At 40.4% G+C, this 25,553-nt stretch overlaps 1 protein-coding gene across 1 annotated transcript in view; it reads right to left on the reverse strand.

Annotated features, from left to right (window-relative positions):
• Window positions 1–236: 236 nt before the first annotated feature.
• The window catches only part of LOC311519330 (EF-hand calcium-binding domain-containing protein 6-like), a gene marked incomplete at its 5' end in the record, with an annotated part of 91,109 nt that continues 65,792 nt past the window's right edge, over window positions 237–25,553 (reverse strand). The window contains 6 exons of the mRNA XM_084625749.1: window positions 237–2,072; window positions 3,317–3,485; window positions 6,004–6,176; window positions 8,675–8,918; window positions 9,390–9,514; window positions 11,336–11,477. Coding sequence (XP_084481875.1) covers window positions 1,815–2,072; window positions 3,317–3,485; window positions 6,004–6,176; window positions 8,675–8,918; window positions 9,390–9,514; window positions 11,336–11,477 — 1,111 coding nt within the window. The 3' untranslated portion in view covers window positions 237–1,814. The remainder of the gene's footprint in view (window positions 2,073–3,316; window positions 3,486–6,003; window positions 6,177–8,674; window positions 8,919–9,389; window positions 9,515–11,335; window positions 11,478–25,553) is intronic.

Here is a 25,553-nt window from a genome sequence, read left to right on the forward strand (position 1 = left end):
ATCCAGTTGCTATGTAAAAAAAACAGACTTTTATTTGGAAAGTTCAATGTGACTGAGACCGAAAATGTTAAATCCAGGTTCATTTTGAAAGTAAACCCTGTAATGCTAATTTTGAAATTACAGCAATACAAAATCTTTAAACATGCATGATATTTCATCACCTCTATTAAGATTAGTGCAGTTAGATTAACAATAAATGCTTTTTTGTTAACAGAAATGTGTATTTTTTGCTCGTTCAATGAAAAGTTGGAAGGTAACTTCATTATTCATTACTGTAACAATATAAAAGCTTACACTGCAGTTCTAATTCATACTAGGTACAGAAAAGCAGACACCATCCTGCAGGTGCTTCACACAAATGCAGGGACCTCAGTGATGAATCAGGGCCTTAACTCAACAAATATCCTCAGCTGGTGTAAATTGTCACAGCTCCATTGATTTTAATAGAGCTATGACAATTTACACCAGTTGAGGATCTGCCCCATGGTGTGTAATCAGAGTTAGACCTTCTCACTTTATTGTAAAAATATTTTTTTTAAACTGCTTCTTACTCCCGTTGGCACTGCAGAGTCATCCCAACTGCTGGGGAATGAGCTGGTTTTTCTTCCTGCTCACACTAGGGCCAAAACTCATTTATAGCTGTGCAATCCCACCAAGGTAAATTAGATAGTACAAACCCATTGGACACAATAGGGTTATACCGGTATAGCTGAGGGTAGGTTTGACGTACACTATGAGATAGCAAGCAGGGAAAAGAATTTGGAAAAGGAGCTACAGCACGAATTAATCTTTTCCTGTATGATTCCCAGAATACATAGACAGCAAAGATCCTGCAAAACCAACAAAACCAACACATCACAGGATAATAATGAACATTTTTATTTATGATGGATTTCAAGTGAGTAGCTGCAGGGGAAGAGTGTGTTCAAAGCAAACCAAAAAGGTCTCCTCACCCATGGCAATACCTTTGCATAGACATGCCTGGCCAGATCCTCAGCTAATGTAAATCAGCAAAGCTTCACTGAAATCAGTGGAACTGTATTTATATACATAAGAAGTCTCTTTAGTGGAATTACACCAGCAGTGAATTTGGTCCTATGTACTGAGTGGACAAATGACACATATTTAAGTGAGTCCAGATATTTATTTAACCAAACCAACTATGCGTTTACATAATTATGAAAATGTATTTGTACTACAAAAAGAAACAGATAAATAACATGGGTCTAAACATACAGCTGCTTTGAGCAGGGAAGGTTCAGTGAAGTCATGTGCAGAGCTGCTGCAGAATTGGGTCCTCTGCCTGTTGTACTTTGTGGAGAAACTATGTTTGTAAGAAAAAAGAAAAGACAACTAAGCAAGAAAATGTGTGTTTATATTAAGGGCCAAATTCTGGCTAACACATACAAAGGACCTGATCCAACTCCCAGTGAAATCAAAGGGACTCTTTCCCATTGTCATTGCATCCTACACAGCAAAAATCCATGCATTACCTTCACCGAAAGTTTTATTTTCTTAAAAATTAGCATCTCTCTAAGCTGCATCCTTCCCTCTGCTTTTCAGAATGTTAGTTTTCTTAGTAACAGCTTGAATTACATTTTAAATATAGTACAGTATTTAATACTCAGCTTCATTCTCTGCTCTCACAGTTTTTATTATCCCCCTACAAAACAACTGGTAATACAGTGGGCAACTCATGAGTAGCCAAAAGACACAAAGCAGTGATGCACACTACAAAGAGAAGCAAATGACTTAGCCGGGAGCATGCAGACACCATTCTTCCGCTTCTACTCACAAGAATATTCTACATTATTTTATTGTGGGTTTGCAGTAGATTTTTTGGCTGTACGTGGTTGGCCTTTTTTGCAAGTTTCTTTCAAAAAGGACTTGTAATCAATTCGCCCATCCAGGTTGGGATCAAACTTAGATAAAATGTGGTAAACCTCATCTTCATCTAGCAGAAGTTTACAGAGCTTCAGGACAGATCTGAATTCTGGCAAAGAGAGGTAGCCATTGCTGTAAATATCCAGCTTCTTAAAAGCTCTTCGAAGGGTCTTCCAGTCCCCTCGTAACTACAGCCAGAAAGAAAACAATTGGGATGTTGAATTACCACAGTGAAATAACAACTAAACCATTACGTACTGTGAGGCACAATGTCCCTCTTAATATTTCATCTGAACTAACAAATTGTGAGGTATGCAGTAGCATGCTTTGTTGTACGTACCTGCACACTCACACAGGAAAGGTTCACATAATATAATTTGCACTTTGATAGCTTTCTTTCCCCCAAGGGCCTCAAATTGCTTTACAAACATTTAGGCTTCTAACTATGGGCATAGAAGCATAACTTCAGGCAGCCATTTTTGAAAATTTTTGCTTTAATAAGTGGCCCCATTTTCAAATATCTAACTGAGGTCAGTGGCAATTTGACAAATCAGGTCACTTATGTAGACACCCAATATGGATTTATGAGTCTAACTTTAGGGACCCAAGTTTGAAAATCTTGGCCTCCAGGCTCAGCTGTGGCTGGCTCTCATAAGAGTACAATGGTGGGGGGGAAAGTGAACAGCGCCAAGGAGACTTCCCCCGCTTTTCCCCCTGAACGTGGGCTAGGCACAATTCCTGAAAAATGTTTTATTGGTTGGCCTTTATTGGAGATGTAACTCATCCTGTCCCTTCCATAACTCATCCTTGTGGTATTTTCTTTCAAGGATTCTTCCTTATCATCATTTCATTCTTGACAAGTGGAAGTTCCTGAAGCTGTCATACAGGATCTCAACATCATACCACAAGAAAAAATATGCTCCGTACTTGGATAATAGTGGCATGATCTCAAACACTGCGGGGGTCTGCCTAAAAGTAAAGTATTATGTATGCACTGGCACAGGTTATCTGTGTTTGCCTACTAAGTATTCTAATTCATCTACCGCAGATATTTCAAAGGTACCACCAATGTCCAAGGTAAAACATAAAGTGCAACATCAAATCGAGACGAGTGTAGTACAGCTCCTACTGACTCAGCCAAAGTAAAGCTCCTACTTCATCTCATTTGATAAAGCCGCTGGCCATGGACAATAAGGATCCGCCTCATTTGTAAACATATGCAGACTGCAGACATAGCAAGTTCTGCCACTGAGCAGAGAACTTTGATGATTGTTCTAGTGTCTGGCTACCAGCTGGCAGATAAAGCCAATACATTATGAGTATGTTCTAGCACAGTTGATCACTGGACTTTTATATTCGATAGCTAAGCCATTTAAAATGGACAAGAATTCACATTTAAAAGTAAAGCCACTAGCCATGACAGCCATCATACCTTTTTTTGTAGTCTGGTTGTCAGACCACCCAGCTCTGCAGTCTGCGTTCCCGTGTGGGATTGATCTATCTCACCCTGAGATGCCTGCATAACAGCAGCCATGTTATTCCCATTCTTCCATCTTTGTCTACTTAAAGCAAAGGGCTTCAGAAACTCCAGGTATGAAACACTTAAAGAAAAAATATGTTCATAAGTTTCTACAAAACTACCTGCATGGTATCTTAATTCATCTTCTCCATTTGAATAGTGTTCCAAATTTTCTATCATCCTCAAAATCTGTGTACTTAAATCTTGTGTATGTGACCACTTCCATGCATAATCTCCATATGTGCCCATGCAAATCAAGTAGTTGGACATCTAGCCACCTATTCTGCATAACTAAGCATGCAATTCTGTGGCTGCAGATATAAAGTCCATCTTGTAAATGTGTTCCTTACAGTCCAATGTTACATCTGCTTATATTATTATTATATTTTATTTTAACAGGACCCAAAATGTGAAGAGGCTCCATCCAATACAGAAAAAGGACATCTCTACCCCGCAGAACTTACAAATTCATTTCAGACAAGATTCAATGAAGGGTAAGAAGAGAATAAGGAAGGAAAGGAGAGGAAAGTCAGGGGCAACGTTATTAAGATGAAGCAGTTATTCTGCAAAAGTTAGTGCACAACATGGTGAAGCAAGTAATACTTTAAAGTGGGACACGTGGAGAGAATTAAGGAGTAGGCTAACTACCTGGCAAATTTCTTGCAAGCATCATGAAAGAAGTGGGTTTTCAAGAAGGATGTAAAAAAGGAGAGGGCAGTGGCTGTGCAGACCAGATCCAGAAGGGCGTTCCATAAGTGAAAGAAAGCCTGGAGACAGTTCTGGGAGAAGCAGACAAAAAGGGTGGTAAGGTTGGCAATATTGGCGAAGTGAAGCTTAGATGAGGGGGAGCGCAACACACACAAAGACGAAGTCAGATATACAGTGAGGGGTAGAAGCATGTCGAGTAAAGAGTTGCTCCTTGAGGATGGAGAAACCAGGACATTCTTGTCCTGTGCAGGGAAGGAAATAAAGGAGAGTGTGAGGTAAAGACAGAAGGAAATGGTTTAGAAAAAACCCTAGAGTGAAATCCTAGCTCCACTGAAGTCTGTGGGAGTTTTGCCATTAACTTCAATGGAGCAAGGATTTTACCCCTAACTTTTAAAAAAGCATACAGCCTGTCACTGTCTAGCCCACAGCTAATATCATTTATTTACTCGCTTATGACCTTATATTATGTCATTGTTTATATTCAGTGCAAAACCCAAAAACAATGAAACTTGAGGTTCTGATTTTAAACACACGGAATCCCCAGAAGTCAGGCATGAAATTGCATTTATGTTAGACTTCTCAATGTTATGTGATTAAGTAATGAAACACATTATATTATATTATTATTATTATAACACATATTATTTGATGTGAATTCCCTGGAAATCAGGTCATCTTGCAGATTTTACTGTTGGTTTTTTTCAGCTTTTTTTTCCCTAAGCTTATGGTTATATATAGAAAATTAAGTTACTAGTTATGGTCACAGCCAGAAGAACAAGGAGAATGTAAACCAATGTGTGTTGCTGAGTCTGCTGTCAGAGTTTGAAATAATACTAGGCCAAGTCTACATTAAAATCTTTTGCCAGTATAGCAATGTGTTAATTTTTTACAGCATTACTATGCTGGCAAAAGCCCTACCGTAGATGTGCTTATACCAGCATAAAAGTGCTTTTGCAGGTACAGCTCACTTTCCTCAGGGAGCTGGTATAAATTATACCAGCAAAAGCACTTTTTTTGCCAGCATAAGCTTCATCTGCAATAGGTGGGTTTGCCAGTATAGTTATACCCGAAGGGCTAGACCAGGAAACCTTTTCTAGTGTAATCTAGGTTTTAAAAAAATATGAACTTCCCACATCACTGTTACGGAATGTTGACCCTGAAACATCACTGAGAGGAACAGTGATTCTTTGCACACAGGGAATTTGAATTTTTGTACTAATACAAAGGCAGAATTTTATTTTGTACCTGGAGGAGGGGAAATATGGGTTAGAAATTCAGATTATCAGGCTTATTTTATTAAAGTCAAAGCTCATATTAGCTCTAATTTTAAGACTACAGTAGGCCTTGGTTTGGAGGTTCATTATCTTTCTCATTCAGAGGGATGCATTTGAAAGGTAAGGCTGCCATGTGACAGGTGGGTCGCAAAAACTTTACTTCGGAAAATAATTATTTGTTAGTTTTAAAAAGGTCATTGTGAATGGTTTGGACGCATTTTGCTGCTCACAAACACACCGCACTAATAGCTTTGTCAAGAGCTCAGCCACTACACAGATAGTAAATTTTCACATCACCTGCACTAACACAACTCTTCCAGTGACTTGCTAAACCCATTCTATTCCAGACCTGATTTTCTTTTGAGCAGAGACTTGCAAATTCAGTGACACTGAGTCTTAATTTTTGTGATTTGGACAAAATGTCCAGCTGAACAAAGGCTAGAACAGGAAAATCAAATGAACTAAGCAAGAATTTGAAAAAACATGCATTAACCTATTGTGCCACTTACAGTATCTAACACTCACTATTGTTTGTTCAGTGTTATAGACTTCCATTTAGATACCATATAAACGTTTATAGACCAACTTACTTTAACTCTTTTTCCAAGTTTAACTTACCATCCATCTCCATTGCTTTCAAATTTCTGTCCCAGCATTTCACATTCATACTCATTAAGATGCACACAGAGCTCAGTCAAAATATCTTTAAATTCCTCCTTGCTTACAAAGCCTGTATGGTAGGGGTCTAGGTCTTCAAACTCTTTCTTTAGATCATCCCACAAATACTCCACCTACAAAAAACAAACCACATAAAATCCTGTAGCGTTTAGGATCTACACCCAATGCTCTGACTAACACTGCAGTGTATACTCCTCATGCAGTAACCAGAATGCAGCATTCCTGCTCTAATCCTCCTGCATCTAGAGGTTTATTTTTTTCTAAAGAAATGGGTGGGACAAATTCTGGAGTTATAGAGTCAATAGGACAGATTTTCTGCTTTTAGTGACAACTTTTAGTTTAGCACATCCAGAAAACTGCATTAACCTCTGTAGGGTTACTTTAGATTTACCAGTGAGGGTAGTCGATAGGTCTTTTGTCCTCGGAGAGAGAGGGGAAACTGCCTTTCTCTAGCATGCGAAGACTGTTCCAGTGGACTGAGTGGAGGAAATCAATTTGTGATTCACAGGCCAAGAAGGTGGTTCAGCAATGTGCTGTGGGGCACAGAGAGCATGACAAGGCACGGAAGGTGTCCCGGTCACCCACTGCAGTTAAGGAAGTCCCCAGCCGTCACGATTCTTCATGCTGTTGGAATCTGGTTTCCACAGCCGAGAGAGTGGGACTGCCCCTGTGCAACGGCTGTCTCACTTAAAAATTTCCTGCACAGGTTTTCTTCACAACTCTCATCCCATTAACATCTTATCAAATCTCATCATCATCATTAGTGACTGGAGAGGTGTGATAGGACGATATGGAGTGGGAAAGATGAATATCAATGGACTCCTCTTCTTGTGTAAATGTGCAGAACACAGTCTGCTCATCACTAACACCATCTTTAGGTAAAATGATAAATATAAAATGACATGGATGCACCCAGGGTCCAAACAATTGCACCTGATTGACGATGTTATCACCCGCCAACGAGACATCCACAATCTCTGTCAGTGGCATGCATGAGAATAAGATTTGTTCCCGTGACATTTCTATGGTTAGCAAACCTACAAATCTAATATTTAAAAGTGAGATCTTCATCTGAACTTGATGGGTGAAGGCCAAATTCTGCTCTTAGTTACACCTGTGTTTTTGTTCTCTCCTTGGGAAAAAAACATGACTGTAAAGTGTTGTAAAGTTAAATTTAATTTGAGAGATATATATAGCAAGAGGACAAAAACGACAGAGCTGTCATCCAGCCATTCCAGGCATGAAGTGCTCATGGTCAATTTCTTAACCAAATCATCCTTTCAGTGGGAATGAAAAAGCAGGGAGTTCTGAAAACTGAGCTTCAACACAACAGAGTTTCCAACTGATATGCCCTCTGGCTGGAGAGACATGATAACAATTATCAGGACAACACTTTCTTTTTAAATTCAGTGTGGAGGGCCAGGGCAAACCCCTGGATCTGCAGGGGAAAGGTGAAAGGCAAAAAAGGGAGGGTACTCCTCCAGCCTCACCTATATGACAGCTCAGTGCCTACAGGTGCCAGGCTGTAACATGATCCCAGTCAGCTCCAACCCCCTTTTAAGCGTATACATTTGTTTCACAACATGGAGGGGGTATTCAAGGAAGGCAGTGGTAACAGGGCCATCAACACCCTGTCTGCGGTTTATGAAAGACGATGCAGAGTATGGCCATCTTGCTCGTCTGGCATTTACCACACCCACCATGAGTGCAAAGTTAAAAAAATACATGTGAATGCAAATTCCACATTTCAGTGTGTGGACGAAATGATATGGAATCTTTGTGGCCTCAACCATCCCATTCATATTGCTGATTTACTCTGGATGGTACTTGTATGATTTCCAGCCCTCCTCCATAGCAAGAAAGACCAGGTAACTTGGGTCTTTGGTACCACAGTACTATGGCACTAAGAGATAGTGTGAATGGGCAGTCTTCACCCCAGTCCCAACACATACACCCTAGAGTAGTATCCAACACTCAATCCCAGTTTTACCCCTCCATTCCTGGATTTTCTTTATTCTTAACTTAAATACACACAAACTATAGCCCGAGCTTCCTCCTGAGTTGGCTGTTTCTAGGGTTTGACCTGGCAAGGCCTCTTGTCCCACAACTCAGCTCCCCTCTTGCCTTGGAGACTGTCCACCTTGTGTTTTCCTAAATTAAAGGTAATGAAACCTATCTGGTCTGGCTGCCAGCATGAGCCAGCACAGCAGCTCTTCATTTCCATGCAGGGACCTGAAACCTGACTTCCCATCACAAATAGATACTGTGCACACAGACACAATCCATTTGCAACCTGTCCCACACAAATATCTTGTTTCCTTTTATTAGAAAAAAAATTTCTGGACTGTGCTTTCTTTTAAACACACCTTCATTTTGTTTGGTTGTTGGGTAGTGTTAATTTTATACATTTTTCTCCGTACACATAACAAAACTCAACATCATGCATTTCAAAGAAAAAAGTTTGCAGATTTCTGATCATGCACTAGATGCCTACTTTGGAATTTAAGTAACAACTTACCAATTTTATTTATATTTTAGGAATAATGTAACTACACACACTTCTGGAATTTAATCACAACTGGTATTACTTCTTTTAACTGGAATAGCTTACTTTTGCTCGCACCCTGTCCACCAGTATATCAGAATCACAGCTGAGCTTTTTAGAACACAGCCTGAAATTATTGTCCCCTTTTCTGGGTGGACTAATCTTGGCATTGGGGAAACATGAAGAGCTGGGGGAGAATCCAAAATGTCTCACGAACTCCATGAAGTCAAGGGTATTGTCCTGATTTGTAATTAAAGTGTCCCACAGCCTGTGGATTTCACCTCGAGTTATTTCAGGTCGGATGTCAAACCTTGCATCAAAACATTGAAAGAGACAAATGTAATGACAGTAGCAACAATAGTAACAACAACTAGTAAGAGGAAAAGCAGAAAGTTATTCTGTGTACTGGTCAAATCTCAAAGTGCTTACTCAGCAAACTTCCAGTGCGCCATTGGGAGTTTTGCTGAGTAAGGACTTTAGCTATACACAAGAGATAACAGAATGGTAAAATGATGAAAGATTGTTATTGCTTGCTGGAAAAAGCCCTCTGGGCATAGGTGCTGGTACTAGGGGTGCTGGTTTGAAGTGGTTTCTATTATATAAAGGGTTTACAGTTTGGTTCAGTGGCTCTCAGCACCCCCACTATACACATTGTTCCAGCGTCCCTGCCTCCGGGTCAGGTCTTCAGCTGGTGGAAATGAGTGTAACTCCATGGAAGTCACCATCAGCCAAGGATCTAGCCCCAAGTCTTCCCAGAAGCCTCAGAAGCCAGTCTTCTTACCTCTTCAAGAGAAGGTACATAGTCTCCTGAGTGAGGCGCCGGGAGTTCATTTCATCTAAATCTTCAAACGCTTTCTCTATTGCTTGGTAGTGTTTATTTAGCAAGCTTTTAATAATCTTGAACAGCTTGGGGGGAAAAAGGAGAAAGATGTGAAGGTTTATAAACAGTGAGACTTTATCTGTAATTATCCTAACACAAACGGCTCCTGGAGTTTTTCTTTCAAACAAGGCGCTCTCTAGTAATTGGTGACTATGGTCTCACAACAGCATGATTTCACTACTCCCTCCAGAGTTCATAGGAATTATGTTATTGGGCAGGATGCAGCCTCAGGACTTTTCCACTGAGCATGGAAACCCAAGTACAATTAAGAGTTACATGAATTTTACAGCTATTCAGCTGGCAAATATCTAAACATCTACACAAATTCCCACTCCAACTGCTTAGCAGCTAGAGAAGGCTGCTATTGAATGGGAAACCTTGGTTTAAGTTGGACTGTGCATTCTGTGCTCCTATACACTTGTTACTTTAGTAACTGCCCCATATCTCCAGTTTTGTTTCTAATTTTCATGTGTAATAACATTTTGATATCCCTTGGAGAGCTCTAGGTAAATTATATCTACAGCTTTCCAGCACTAATTTTTTTCTCTCTCACTCCCTCATTCATTCTATCAAATTAAAATGCCACAGGGCTCAGTCCAGCAAACATTTACATGAGAATTTATTTCCTTCATTTTATTTACGGACTAGTCCCCTCAATTTCAGTATTAGTATTATTTTTCTCTGTATGCTGGCTGGCCATGAGTTCCCATACAGATGACTTGTGCCAGGAGCAACAGTATTACAACCTATGGCCTGATCCTGCAAACACTTACCCCAGTGGTTTTCAACCTTTTTGCATTTGCAGACCATTAAAAATTTTCAAATGGAGGTACAGTCCCCTTTGGAAATCTTATACACAGTCTGCAGATGCGCAGAGGTTCATGGACCACAAGTTGAAAACTACTAACTTACCCACACACTTAACTTTATGCATACGAGTTGCTTGATTTTATTCATGAGAATATTCAAAAGTGTTTATAAGATCAGGAGTTAGCAGGGTGCACAGTAGCTGTATCTGGACCACAACCTCTGACATTTCCCCCTACCCGACAACACCATTTCAATGTGCAGAGGAGGTTCTATAGAATGTCTGCTCTTATTATTATTTATATAGTACCATAGATGTGTATGGCATTTTACAGGCAAATAAGATGGGGCCTACATTTTGCTCTCATTTGCATGGCTATAAATCCAGGTGTAACACCACTGATTCCAGTGAAATTACTCCAGGATTTATGTCTCTGCCTCTTGAGCACATTTTGTTCCATTAGAAATGGCAGCTCTGTGTAGGGACACGTGCATTCCTGTGTGAGTAACTGAATCTATTGTCACCACCATAAAGACAGAATGGAAGAAACCCTCCCACACGGCCCAGTCTGCAGTGAAACCAGGGAGGACCTAAGGACAAAACACTGGGTTCAGGGCCGGCCCATAACATTTTGGTACCTGAGGCGGGGAGCTCAAATGACGCCCCATGACCCCTTGCTTGGGCTGAAACTCTGTGGCTCCCCCCCACAGTCTGGCACCTGAGGTGCCCACCTCAGTTCGCCTCATGGTAAGGCCAGCCCTGACTGGGTTTCACAAACCAAGTGAGGAGGCTAGAATAGCCTCTGAAGTTAGGACAACTAGGACAGGTGGTCCTTGGCTGCCATCCAGAATACAGTTCTTAGCTTTCTTGCAGAATTTTGATCAAGAAGGGGTCAGATCAGGATAAGCATCAGTTAATTACTGACTTCTCGAGGGCCTTTCCAGCCCTATGTTTCTATGATTCTATAAGGTGCTCTCTCTGGAAAAAAACGCAAAAACGGTAGGGTTACAATAACAGGTTGTGTGTGTGTTGCCTGTACCTGCATTGGAGTTCTTCCACAGGTGTATTTCACTTTCTGGTTAGGGATATTTTGTTTCCGTTTCTGCCCATCTTTGTCTTCGTTAGGCTCACACGCAGAATTTGTTACAGATTTTTCATCAAAGAGACTAGGCAACCCTCTGCTGAAAGAGAAGACTGTTAATTTAGCCTGCCTCTTGCCCTATCACCCACTGGTGTCTTACAAGAATAGTTAACCCTAGTGCCCTGCCTGTCCCCTTGTCAATGTGTCAAAATCCAGGAAAATGTCCAACGCGGGGTAGCCAACACAACTATTTCACAATACTACCTGCCTATATGGCTTCATGCTATGATGTTCTTAAAGGGGTAAATATAAGCATTATATTGCTGTATATTTGATTGTATGGTTTTCATGGATAATACAGGTGGCCAAATGCCACTCTGATTTACCCCATGCATAAGCCTGGGAGAGTGCCTCCTACCCCTGCAGGGCACACACGCAGTGTACTTGGAAGGGGTGGCTTGTGCATTATACTCTCCCCAGTGGGAGCTCCAGGAGGTGTTGTGCATTTAGCCTCACACAGCCACTGCTCTTCGCCAAGCGTAAGGACTGTATGTGGGCTTAGCTCCTGTACTGGGATCAATGGGGCAGGGTACAATCTAACCAAGACTAGGTGCATTTTCAAAGTGAGGTGCAGGGTTTTAGTCATGCAAATCCCTTTGGCTTTAACAGGAGTTGTGTGACTAAAACTCAGATAAAAAAAGCTTTCAGAAAAATAAATCCCAAAGTGAAAAATGCTGAGAGTCGAGACAGAACCTCCACCAGTGACTGGCAACCCGTCCTGACTTTCTAACTGTGCAATGTCACCTTCACAGAGTGCGTTTCTCGAAATGTGTGTCATTTACCACATAGCAGGCTGTAAAATAGATTTTAAAAACATCAAGATTCTCAAGACAGTTTAGAACACAGAGATATAGGCAACCTACATGGTGGGCACAGCTACACCAGCAGGGTTAAAGGGGAGACAGTCCAAATTCATCCAAAACCTAAAAATCTTGACATACGTAAACCCTACATGCATTAGATAAAGAGGCCAGAAAGAAAGGTGCTCCCTAATGAGTTTTTTTTGCGCTTGGGTGAGCGAAAGGGCTGCTTCAGGAGGCTGATAACTGAAAACCTTCCAGGCTTTTGTCCGGAGAAATGGCAGGCACTTTCCATCCTTTTGAAAAAAAGAAGGCCTTTCGGAGTCTTCACGAGAGATGTGGATTTTAGGGGCGACCTTAGGTCATACAGAACTAATCAAGCGAAAACAATAAGAAAATTAGCCTGACAGTCAGCAAGTATCTGAGGACTTTATCAAAAAGAATTAGGAATGGACAAATTCACTGGGAGCAAAGGATCAAATCTGCAAGGTGGCATTGTGTGCTGGGATTAAATTATTTATTCATTGTTAATTTATTTATTTATGTGTGTGCAAATGACTTAGCTGCTGCAGGTGCTGAGGAGTTTCTGAAAAGGCCCAGTTTTAGAGCCAAGGCTAGAATATTGGTCCATTTAACTCATTCTTTTCCTTAAGGCGATCAAACAGTGACTTTTATCTAGGAGATAGAGGAGGAAAAACCATATGTGTACTTGGAACGATGAGGCGTCTGAGCAGCACTAAGCACCCAAGTATTTCAGTCTCATTCAAGAACACCGGGGAGGGGCCATGCAGTTTAATGTCCGGCAAATTAGCAAATGAATGCTTATGTCAATATGTGAAAAATCCCTAGTTGATTTAAACAGATAAAAAGCCTCTTGGGAAATAGCAGAAAATGCAGGATTTTTCTTTTCTCAAAAAAAGAAAGAGAAACAGTACTTAATAAGTTTTACTGAAACTTACAATAGTTGCAGAAAACAACAGTTGTTTACATGGATGCTTTTATATACACATGAAATATTTCCAGTGCTGCCATTAGAAGAAATATAAGAAGCCTTTGCCAGCTGCTCTTCATATCACGTTTACTATTTGGAAGAAAACAGCTACAATCTGTGAAAGTTACAGAGACAGCTCAGATGCCATCCTTGCTACCCCTCTCTTAAAGGCACAGGACGTCTAAAGTCTTGCAGTAGGTCAGTCTTTATATTCCACCCTGTCTCCTGTAAGATGAGACCTGAAGATGTAATAGATAGGAATCTTATTTTCTCCCAAGTTTAGACTAGTAATAATAAAGGGTGAAAATTGTCATCTCATGTTGCTGTTGACCCAGAAGAGCAAAGTCACAGTGGGGATTCTGTGTAGGACATGACCTTGGGGAAAAAAGGAACACAAGAACTCAGCATGGGGGTTGAAGGCAAGAAGTTATACATATTGAAAACGATAGCATCACATCAGTTAATGCCCTGTGATGGGAAGTCCTGCTGGTTTTGTGTCCTATAGAGAAATATTTGGAGTTTGACTGTATCTGGTAAGTAAATCTCTTGATTAAATCCCCCAAGGGTTGAAGGTACTAATAAGAGATGGTTCATCACAGCAAATGTCAACAGCTGGTGTCAGAGTTTGTAAAACTGCACTGCTCCATGAGAACTGAAATCTCACCTGAGTTTAAGCAGAGATGCAGGCTTATAAAGAGCGCCAAGGCATACAACACATTTGCCCGCTTCTCTCAAAATATTCCTCATGTTTTGGTCATTCTCAGAGCTTTCACCTTCATCCCAAAATAAATGTCTTTATGTCAACTAAGAGGAATGGATGGTAATTAGGCCACTGAACAGTGTGATATTTTCCCATACTATTAAATATTAAATTTAAGGCTCATGGCCAAAATTTCCAGGACTCACCTGAAAACCTTGGGCACCCAACAGCCCTGCTTATCACTAAAATATTAACTCAACATTTTATTTGAGGGATTGAATTAAATCAGTAAAAATGCCAATAGTCCTATTGCTATTTGTCTTCTGAAACCTTGAAACCTGTAAGACAGCCTTCTGAGATGTTACAATATTATATACGCTGCCAGAGAACTGTGCAGCACTAAATGAACATGCAGAACCTGTTGGAGCTTGAGCCAGATTTTGTGTAATGTGCTTTGCTGTGATAGTGTGTATAGCAGGATAACTGCTTCTCATCCATCAAAATGTATTCTGTTAGAGCCAAATCCTAGCCCTTATTTAATAGTCTTTTGTTACTGAATCTTCCACACATTCAACATACAGACTACAGGATTTAGTCATTAATGAACATTAACAACACTCTGCATTGCATCCTAGGAAACTGTCTTGATGTTACAAAACAAAATCCTACTGAAATCAATGGGGCTTTATGGGCCAACTTTTCAAACATCGGTGCCTGTGTTGCCCCTCCAAAAAAAGTGCTACACCTACTACATGTGCAAAACTTCACATTTCTGCATGGAAAATGCCTGCTGCATGAGCCACAGATGCGCGTGAGTGCTTATGGCCATAACTTTGGCCTCCACGAGAGTTGTAATAATTACGACAAGTCACTAATAACAGGTAAAGTTTATTAGCCAGCAATATGAAAAGGAGCTATAATACCTACACAGTAGACACTTTTCAAAGGTAAACAACCCCTGCCATACATTTATTTAGAAGGGTCTATTATACAGAAAGGATTCTCAAGTTTGACCCCAAGCTGCCCGATAGCTTTTAACTCAAACTGCTAGCAAGTTAAACACCAAGTTGCTGAGTCTTAACTGCTATTTTAACCAAAGTCAGCTAATACAGGTAGCTAACCCATGTTAAGAGCACATCTGCAGTTTAGACATACCCTAAAGCTCTGCATAAAATTGGATTAATCACAGAAACAAAATCAGATTCCTACAGCACAGAAGCCTTATCTAGCAAAAGTCAATTTTGAAATCTAATCTCATTTCCTGCTTCTACATGTCATTTATCCACCAGTAGCAAATATGAACACATGGTGACGTTAACTCTGCCAACATCATTAGTATGTTTTGGCTAACGGGTGATGCAATGAAATTATAGGCTTGAATTCTCTGAGCTGGGCTCAACACAGGACAAGAAGGAGATGGGGTTCAAAGGCAGATTTATGCCATCTTTGCAGCTCCCCAATATTGGAGTCAGCCCCTGGCGCAGTATGGAACAAAGGAGTCCCCAGACTTCGGTGGAGTTTTGCCCATTTACACTAGCAAACAGTTTGGACTAAACAGTTCAATAGATGCTTTTCCAGCAATTGCAGATATCAAAGACCCAGTCATAAAGAGATTTTGTAAAATAGTGCTCATGTTCCACAAACATGCTGATGTCAATGAGGTTAGAAATTCTGGGGTGTAAATTTACCAAAGTCCCCCCACCTTTAGCTACTCTTGGCAGGTGTAAACACCAGCACCTATTCACACACACTCCGGAGGCTAACATCTGCCCAATACAAGCTTTAGGATTTCACCCACACAACCCACTAGTCTCAACGTAAAGGAGTACAATAGTAATACAATAGGAATACAATACAATACTCCTTTTCTTTTTGTGAATACAGACTAACACGGCTGTTACTCTGAAACTAGTCTCAATGTGTTTTGCTGGTGACATTCTAATGCATGTGTGGCTGGGTCTCGATACAGTGGGTGTTGATTTAGAGGGTCTAGTGAAGACCAGCTAAATCAATGTCAGAGTGCTCTCCAGTTGACCCCAGTACTCCAGCTCCCCGAAATGAGTAAGGGAAGTAAACCAGAGAGCGTATCCCATCAACGCAGCATAGTAAGACACTGTGGAAAGACAACCTAAGCTACATCGACTCCAGCTATGTTATTCACACAGCTGGAGTAGCGTAACTTAGGTTGACTTACCCCAGTGTCTTCATTGCACTGCGTTGACGGGGGACGCTCTCCGGTCAATTTCCCTTACTCTTCGGGGAGCTGGAGTATGGGGGTCAACTGGAGAGAACTCTGCTGTCGATTTAGTGGGTCTTCACTAGACCCACTAAATTGACACCCGCTGCATTGATTGTAGCAGCGTCAATCCCCCCAGTAGTGAAGAGAAGCCCTAAGATTGGGCTCAAAATAGGTGCCCTGTATGGTTCGTTACTATTAAACTCAGAATATCCTAGAACTTAATTTTTTGTTTCAATTCTTAATGATCTGTTTCTAGGGCAAGCAGTGTTGCCCAGTGGATAGGACACTGGACTTCGATTCAGGAGACCTGGACCTGAGCCACTAGCCTTCTGGGTGACCTTGAGCAAATCACAAAACTTTTCTCTGCTTCAGCTTTCACATTGATAATGATATTTACCTCCTTTGTAAAGCAATTTGAGATCTATTGATGATAAATGCTACCTACGAGCTAAGTATTATTTATTTATAATTATCATTTTAAATTTTCTATAGGAACAACATTTAGAAATATAGTGATTGGTTTAAATTCTGGCCTCACAGTGCTTGTAACCAGCCAGAACTCCACAGCCCAGGCCATCAAAATTTAACAACATTGTACTTTTCTATAACATGAAAGGCAAAAAACAGTATCAGAGGTGATCTGAGCCTGGATTTGACATTAACTGACAAGGAAGTGGAACTAGAAGTCATGGGATATTTGGGAATGTTGTACTTGAAGTAAAATTAATTAATCATTAGCTGGTGAATTAATAAAGTGTACACCTTAATGTGTGGCCACTTGTTCCTTGTGATGTATGTGAAAACTGCAAGAGTTAGGCCGAGTGCTGCAAAAACACTTACATACGTGCTTAACTGTGCACGTGAATATCACATTGACTTAAATGGTACTATGCACATATGTAAAGTTAAAGCACAGGCTTAAGCGTCTGCAGTATAGGGGCCTTAATCTGTAGAAACTAGAAGTCTGTAATAACTAGGTTACAAATATCCTGCTTCTGAGTTCTGATGGGATTGGAATTTCTTTGGAACTCATCCAACTGCATCCTGCTAGGTCAGAGAAGACTCCAGTTTGCTTATACAGTTTAAGTTAACTGAATTTAGGATAGGGAGAAAGGTTAAGTAGTGGATTGTCATACTAAGACACTACCATTTTGTAAGGCAAACATTAACATAAGGAAAATAAAAGGAGGGTAAATGGGAAAAAGTACTAGCTGCAAGAAGACTGACAGGCATTTCAAAAGGACACAATACTAAGAGCCCAAAGCATAATGAGCTCCCAAGGAAAAATATGGGTAACAAAAGTTAGCAAGGAACTGAAACGGAAAACAGAATTATAATGGAAATGAAAAAAGGTGATGTTGAAAGTAAATAAATCATAGCATACAAGTGATAAAGTAACCGAGACAAACATGCCTCGGCAATTACGTTATCTTAAAGGAGTTAAAATGAAATAAGGTTCCTACAAATAAATCCAGAGAAAAAGATAAGTAAGGGAAGAATCAGGAATGCTATTTAGTAAGAAAGAAGAACAAAAAATAAAAATCACTAAAATAGTATAGATACTAACTACTGTTACTCAGTTTTCAACAAAAAGGCTAAAGGTAAAGGAGACATAATGCAAAGGACCGGGGGTGAGGCTCCAGAACACGGGGTGGTTACCAAAGAGATGATGGGAGAATACCTCACAAAACTAAATAGTTATTCCATATACCAATTAATAAATAACCAAACACGACCCTCCTACATTTGGAGAATGTTCAGATTGCATGATTAGGCATTCAAAGAGCCAAGTAGTGACAAAGTTCAGATTGCATGTACAAAACTAACTCATACCTTTGTTATAGTCTTTAATTTAATAAATTAAATTTTTTAAATAATATATTATAAATTTTTCTACAACCTTAGCTACATAGGTATTACTCAGTGGAATACGGATATTCCATAAAAGTGATCAAAAAGGATACAGCGGTCTCAACTAGCAGTAACTGTCATCTTGATAGAATGTCTTCTGGTGCAAATATAAGAACATAGCATCTCATGACCTCATATGAGTTTTCAAACATTACAGTATCATACACCCTCAGACACAGGGCAGGAGGGTTGATATATTTAACATTTTCATGGTCAGAATGGTCCAATATATCTTCTTTGACGTTGATATTTTGGGCCAGACTTTGATGCTTTGTGCCACTCTGCCAGTAGAAAGTGGCGCTGAACCCACCCCACCCCCTCCCAACTGCTGGGATAGGGGTGTGTGACAGAGTGCCGGGTGTGAATCGGTGAGCCTGCACTCTGATCACTTTGATGCTGTTTAGGGCCCCAGGAGAAGCTGATTGGGGGTAATTATCTTATCAGGCTGGTGGGCTGGGTGGGGTAAAAACTCAATTAATCCCATTGGCCCAGGGCTGATAAAAGAGGCACAGGAAGGAAGGAAGGAAATAGATGCAATCTGAACTTTGTCACTACTTGGCTCTTTGTGTGCCTAATTATGCAATCTGAACATTCTCCAAATGTAGGAGGGTTGTTTTGGTTACTTACCTGGGGTTCAGGTCTGGTTCTGTCTCTACTAATAAGGAGGCTAGTTGAGCCTTGTCATACGAAGCTAGTCTTACAGAGGCCTCAGAGTACGGAAACCTCTGAGATGGCTTAAAGCTCAGCAAATATTGTAAACAGGGGAGTGCCTGGGGGACTATGGTGATATTGGTGGAAGGAATTTTAAAAAACTTTCACTGAGGGTACACCAGGTGGTGTCTGGGAGGTTCTGGGAAGAAAGAGGATGGGGCGGAGTCGCGACCCCGTTACAGGATGTAGATGGGAAATGAGGATTTCGGCAGTTTGTGCACTGTAAGGCAACCTTCAGCACAGAGGAGCATAAGGGGCACCTTTGCACCATCACCCTTCAGCTGTGCCAAGTACTCCTCAAATTGCATCTGAGGATCTGCCTCTTTGGAAGATAAAATACATACCTTAGAGGAAATATAACAGCTTAGTCAGTAGCCATGTACTGTATGTTTTGCTTTCAATCCAGAAACACAGCTTTCTTTAGGTTTGTTTTAGGGAAAGAAGCAGTGAATCAGAAAGCTAAGACACATGCACAGTACAGGCTTCCTTTGAAAGACCTTCCTAGCCTTTTTAAAGGAAAGACAGGAAAAAGAAATTCTATAATCAGGAACCATTTGGCTGGACAACACCAGAACCTAAACACCTGAAAAGGTCTGCAGGAGAAAAACTATTCTACAAGGAATCTATTAATCCCTGAAGTCAATGTCTGTCTGTTTATTTGTTTAAAGAATACTCTAGAACAATCTAAAAGGGCACATCAAGGAAATAATTTTTGGAAGGAAGGGTCTCATTCACATCAGATATTTAACAAAGAGTAATAAGCTAAAAGTAAAATATGAAAATGTTCATGCTATTCAATAGGAAAATTTGCTTCTCACAGTCTATGCATTAGAATAGACTACTGTGTAAATGGAGATAACTGACTGTTTCACTGGCTACTGAGATATTGTTGCTGAAGGTACTCAAGCCAGATTACATTAGACAGAGTGGGAATGTGCAATTAAATGTCCTGCACAGTTCAGAAAGTCACACTACATGACCCAAGAGGCCCTTTCTAGCCCTATTGTCTATGATTTTATGATCACTGGAAGTCATTGTTACAAAATACAAGATGCTAGAGATCACACAGATGGATCTTAGCCACCTTCTCAGACTCTCAAAAAAATAGAGAGATAACAACATAGCAGAAATCAGATATCACATGCATTCCAGTGACATAAAATGTTCTTTTCTTCTCTATGAAACACCGAGAGCCTTGCTAGTGATTCAACAACAAGTTAGCAAAACAGTATGAAATGAAGATAAATAGATGAAAGCATATTTATTAAAAAGATCTAAATTATCCTTTGACGTGTTGAACCCAGAAAGTGAAAGTGATTAGTTTAATGTTCCAAGATGAGTGGAATTAAAAAAATTAACAGTGTCACTGGTGAAAATTAAATTTGATTTAAAAAAAAACTGTCCAGTCATAATAATCTAAGCATTATCAGTGCAGAGCTAATTAATTGATTCTGAAATAACTAGGGACAACTCCTATTCCAAGTTACAAGGTTACCACCGTTAGTGGCTTTGATGAGAGTTGTCTCCATGTAACTGAGAGCAGTTTCTGGCTGATAATATTTATATTTGTCATGTATTAACATCTAAGGGAGTTAGTCACTGGCCTGATGGCGCTGAAGGAGTTAAAGCACAGGAAGGCTAGAGGGGGGCATTGTCTTCCTAGGCAGCCTCCCTGCTGTCCCATCCTTGTCTTTTTACTTGTTTTCTTCAAGCAAAGCTAGAAAACACAATAAGGTTGACAATGGCCCTTTAATTTTTTGCTCTAATTCATAAGCACACTTTATTTGCCAACACTGGTTAACAGGATGTGGATAGGTTTCAGAGTAACAGCCATGTTAGTCTGTATTCGCAAAAAGAAAAGGAGTACTTGTGGCACCTTAGAGACTAACCAATTTATTTGAGCATGAGCTTTCGTGAGCTACAGCTCACTTCATCGGATGCATACCGTGGATGTGGATAGGATCACCATACCCTTAGATAGGGGTTAGTGACCAGGCAAATTTCTATACCATGAGAGGTAATTTTTCTTTATCTGGATTATCCATACTTGCTTTAGCCTCTGGTTGGGTTGGCTTATGTTGAGATAGCCGAGAATGAGCGAAGTAGGTTGTGATTTGTAGGATTATTAGTAGAGAAAGGCCCAGACCTGAACCACGGGTAAATTATTAACACTCCAAAACTTTGGGTAAACTCAAATCCAATCTTGATAATGGGCTGGACTAAAGCCAGAACATTTCAGAACATTGGGGTGGTTTGGCTCCAGTCTGGAACTTAGTGGCTCAGGTTTATTTCTAGTTTTAGGTACTAGAAGGGCAGAGTAAAGGTGTTTGGGAAAGATACACTGCAGAACAGGAGGTTCTGTTGTGTTTCTATTTCTATATCAGACTTGCCTGACACATTTCACCAACCATTCCTAGTGTGCTCAGACACTAGCACCCGAGGGCTCAAGAAAGCTAGCAGTGCAGGGCAGTTTGGACAGCAGAACACTTGTGTCAGACTGTGCGAGGAGAGGTTATTGTGTAAGATAAGTTTTATTATAGGATGGAAGTGGGATGTCACTGTTTTTATGTCCTTATCTTCATTTTTAACTTGTTTTTCACATTAGTCCTTAGTACATGGCAATAGGCACATGGGACCAGGTTCTCAGGTATGCCTGAGCCACACTACACACACCTGAGGAAAAGGGATAGGAGCTGCTATTTGTTCCCTCCAATCCCCAGGGCAGCCACTGCCAAAACCAGCCTCTGGCACAAATTATAGCAGGCTTAGGGCTGATCTGATTTTCACCAGCTGAAACAGGGTGGTTCCACCAGCCCAGACTCACTGGAGCCCCGCTCCGTCTGGCCATGAACCCTTCAACTCCCAGTTGTCTCCCTACTCTGGGGAGAGAGGTTTGGGGGAGGGATAGACGGCAGAGAGCCAGTGATGCCAGCTTACTCCACCCAAAAAATCTCCTGTGCAAGAGAGTATCCAGCTGCCCGGCACTGCAAAATCTGGCCCACTATTTGTAAAGTCTGTGTCTTAGTTAAGATAAGTTTTCAGTTAAATAAACGATGGAAAATAAAAGTTAACAGCTGAGTGCCCTGGAAGGCTGGTGAGAAGGACTCTTCTTTAAAGTTATCCTTAGACACGTGATAGCTGGAATCTAAACACTTGGTCATGTCAATGTCAAAAGATTTGGCAGAGAAGGCTGCTGTTCCAACTGCAGTACTTTTAATAGATCACCTTACTTAGAAACAGATCTGGCTGAACTGCACATCATTTCTTTTACTGTTGGAAGGACCATTGGCCCTCTCACAGAAAAGGTCCTTACAATGCTATTGTACTTCTCCAGGTACTCTTCTCCCAGATAAGAAACAGGTTGGAAAAGCTGTGCTGCTTCTGTTTAAATTCAAAAAAGAGAAGAATTTCGAAAGAGTTAAATAAAACTATTCTTACCAAGTTGTGACATCCATTTCCACTTTGCAGGGGAAGTATGTTATTCATGTCTGAAAGAGCTTTATGCTCGTCAGCCTCCAAAGCTGTGTGGATCCATTTATAACTCTGGCCAGGGTTTATTCTACACCTGAGAGTGTCGATGATTCACAGATGAATTATAAAAATGTAGTACTAAGATAACAGACCCGATTCTACCTTGCCAAACCACAATATTTACTAAAGGCCAAGTCAAACCACAATGTTTTAGTCATCTGGCTGTAGAGGAGACATTACGCCCCCTGCAGCCAAATGCCCAGAACTTCAGTCTTTCACAATATTTCTTCAAATTTACAAACTAGCTACACTGTAACTTCATCATCATTGATTCTTCTATTAAAACTATCCCTCTTTTCCTCTCGGGCAATAACTAACAGAATCTGATTTCACAGATTGTGATATTTTTGCCTAGACAGAACTCTAGGCATACTTCCCTTTGCTTCTGCTTTCATTCAGGCAAAAATAAGGGAATCTGAGATTGGTAACTTGGTCAGATCATCAGCAAAAAACTGCTCCTTGTGTGTTCTGTTGCATCTTAAATAACTTTTACAGGGTCACTGCATAACATTTCCTTACTCTGCAAAAAGAAGTTCATTGCAAAGTACAAATAAAATGGAAATATTGCAATTCAAATTCTTGCTTAAAACTTACTATCAGGTTTATTTTGGGGGAGGGGGGGAGGGAGAAAAGAGACGAGACAAGGAGTAGGATTTGTAATTTATTTACCCAAGAAATCTCTGCTCAAATGCATCATCTGGTTTTCTGTAAGGCCCTACTTTTCTACCTAGTTTTACAGCTGGTGTGACTGAGGTCAAGTGATATGTCACTCTGTCAGATCACACAGTGAGTCAGGGGCTCTTCCCAGATTAGAACTATTCCACATGGCCTTCTGAAAAGATTTCTAAGAAATGTCAGAGCTGACTGTCTGCTGTTTAAAGCATATGTTTAAAAGTCTTAGACATCTCAGTCAAAGGTACTGTAAATATAGGAACAAAGCTGGTAAATGCTTGACAGTGAAATTTTAATAATGGTGAACCACATTCCAATGCTAAAATAATTAAATGGGTCAACACCAGCAATCCCACAGAATTAGGAGTTCTATTTTGGACCTATTTCAAGGCCAGGAAAGGAAGTTTTGAAAGCATCAGTTGTTACTGAAATGGTTAAGGAAGCTATTAGTTCAATGTAGTTTTGGCAAGGCCTGAGAGCCAAAAGGCTGTGAAATTTACTTAAAATCAAAGTACTCTTACCTGTTGGAATCCCTGCCTGCAAGCTTACTTAGAATCCCTCTAATACAACAGAGCGGTGATGACTGAAATGGCCATTTTATTATGCACAGTACAGGAAAACAGGCCTTATTTATGGGTTTCATCTTCTTATTTATCTATTAACAACATCAAAGTACTAGAACCTCTCTGGCAGAAACTGCACATGTACACAAACCAATTGTCCCAGACCAAACCCTCTTGATAAGTGAAGTCCAAAGTTAACACACCCCTTTATATTCTCAGCTGTTTAGAAAGGGATAAATGCTCCACCTGTTTAAAAAGAACCCAGCAAAAGGCCACGTATTACTTCAGTCCCACATAAGTCCTACTTAAAGAGTTTTAATGTGATTTAGGTAGTGGGCCTACTGTTACCCTACACACAGGAGTGAATTTGACCCAAAAAGAAAAAGCTCTAGGTTTAATTCTGTCACTCATCACAAAAACTTGCCAGACTAAGACAAAGATGTATGTGATTTTTAAGTCTTCCACATTGTGGGCCCAATCCTGAACACCTACTGAGAGCCTCTGCTCTCATTTAACTTGTCTGTCTTTTGCCTTCTTCCATTCCACTCCTTATGCAAGGAATGGCTTTCCTGAACTAATCTGTAAAGTGACTCCCATGTCCTACTTCAAATCCCTTTGCTGTGATGCCTCTTTTGCTGCTGTATTGTATATACAGCACAAAGTGTGTGTGTGTGTACTGTATATGCTGGATAAGCACACACACACTCACAATATAGCTGTAAATGGGGCATCAGAGTAAGGGGAGACACATCTATATATTCAGAGAGATTTTGGAAATATCAAGTTTTATGCATAGCTACCTTATCTAACAACAAATTCTTATTGCTGTTGCCCTCGTCCTCCATCCCCCTTTCTTTACTATTGTTACAAACTTGTTACATCATCTTAAATTGGATTATACGCACTGGGGCAGGGACTGTGTTTTACCATGAGTTTGTACAGTACCTAGCACAATGTACTACCATAATACAAACATTTAATAATAATCAGCACCTCTCAGAATCAGGTGCTTAATCTGGAGGAAGGAAAGAATGAAAATGTAAACCTATTTTGGTGTGCTGTGCTTACCTCAAAATAGAGACGGTCGTGCACAAAAGAATCTTCAGGGATATTACTGGGCCTCTTGATCTATATTCACTGAAAACACTGTATGCTGAAGATTTCCAAAGACTGAATCCCAGGATAGCTCAGCCAGAGTTGAAGCATGAAATATTTTATATGCACTTGCTCTATCAACACAGTCAATGCCTAATGGAATTTTCATCCACTGAGAGCCTGACCTCTTAAATATGGAGATTGATGGGTCCTCTCTTAGGTGGGAACCTCTCCAGTTATTTATATAACACCCCTTCATTAATGGAGCAGTGACAACGAAAAGGATGCTAAATCCTAATCTCGTTTCAAAAACAAAAAGGAATGTTAAAATATTAGGAATGTTCTACAATTAACAGTATTTACTATTCCTGTTGGAGCGGCAAAGCGTCCTGTGGCACCTTATAGACTAACAGACGTATTGGAGCATAAGCTTTCGTGGGTGAATACCCACTTCGTCGGATGCATGCACAAAAGCTTATGCTCCAATATGTCTTTTAGTCTATAAGGCGCCACAGGACTCTTTGCCGCTTTTACAGATCCAGCCTAACACAGCTACCCCTCTGATACTACTCCTGTTGGGTATTTCAAGGAGTTGTATCTAGCTCTTTGGATGCTCTGTCCACTTGTAATCTGGTAGATCTGAATATATATGGTCATTTCATACTTGGCCAAATGCGCATCTCCCCAGTGCCAGGAGAAAGAACATAAAGATGAGCAGATAGAGTCAGAAAGGCCCTGAAAGCAGTGTAAAGGGATGATCTATGCCTCATGAAGCCTCTGTCTGTATAAACTCGGTGAGCTTGTGCTGGATGTTAGGCTGGAAGGGGGGACTGAGCCAGGAAATGCCACTCTGTGAATCTTATTCCCCTCCAAACTGAGCATAAATATATCTATAAGCTTGTA

This window comes from Lepidochelys olivacea, assembly GCF_965140295.1.
Source record: "Lepidochelys olivacea isolate rLepOli2 genome assembly, chromosome: 4".
Taxonomy (NCBI): Eukaryota; Metazoa; Chordata; order Testudines; family Cheloniidae; genus Lepidochelys; species Lepidochelys olivacea.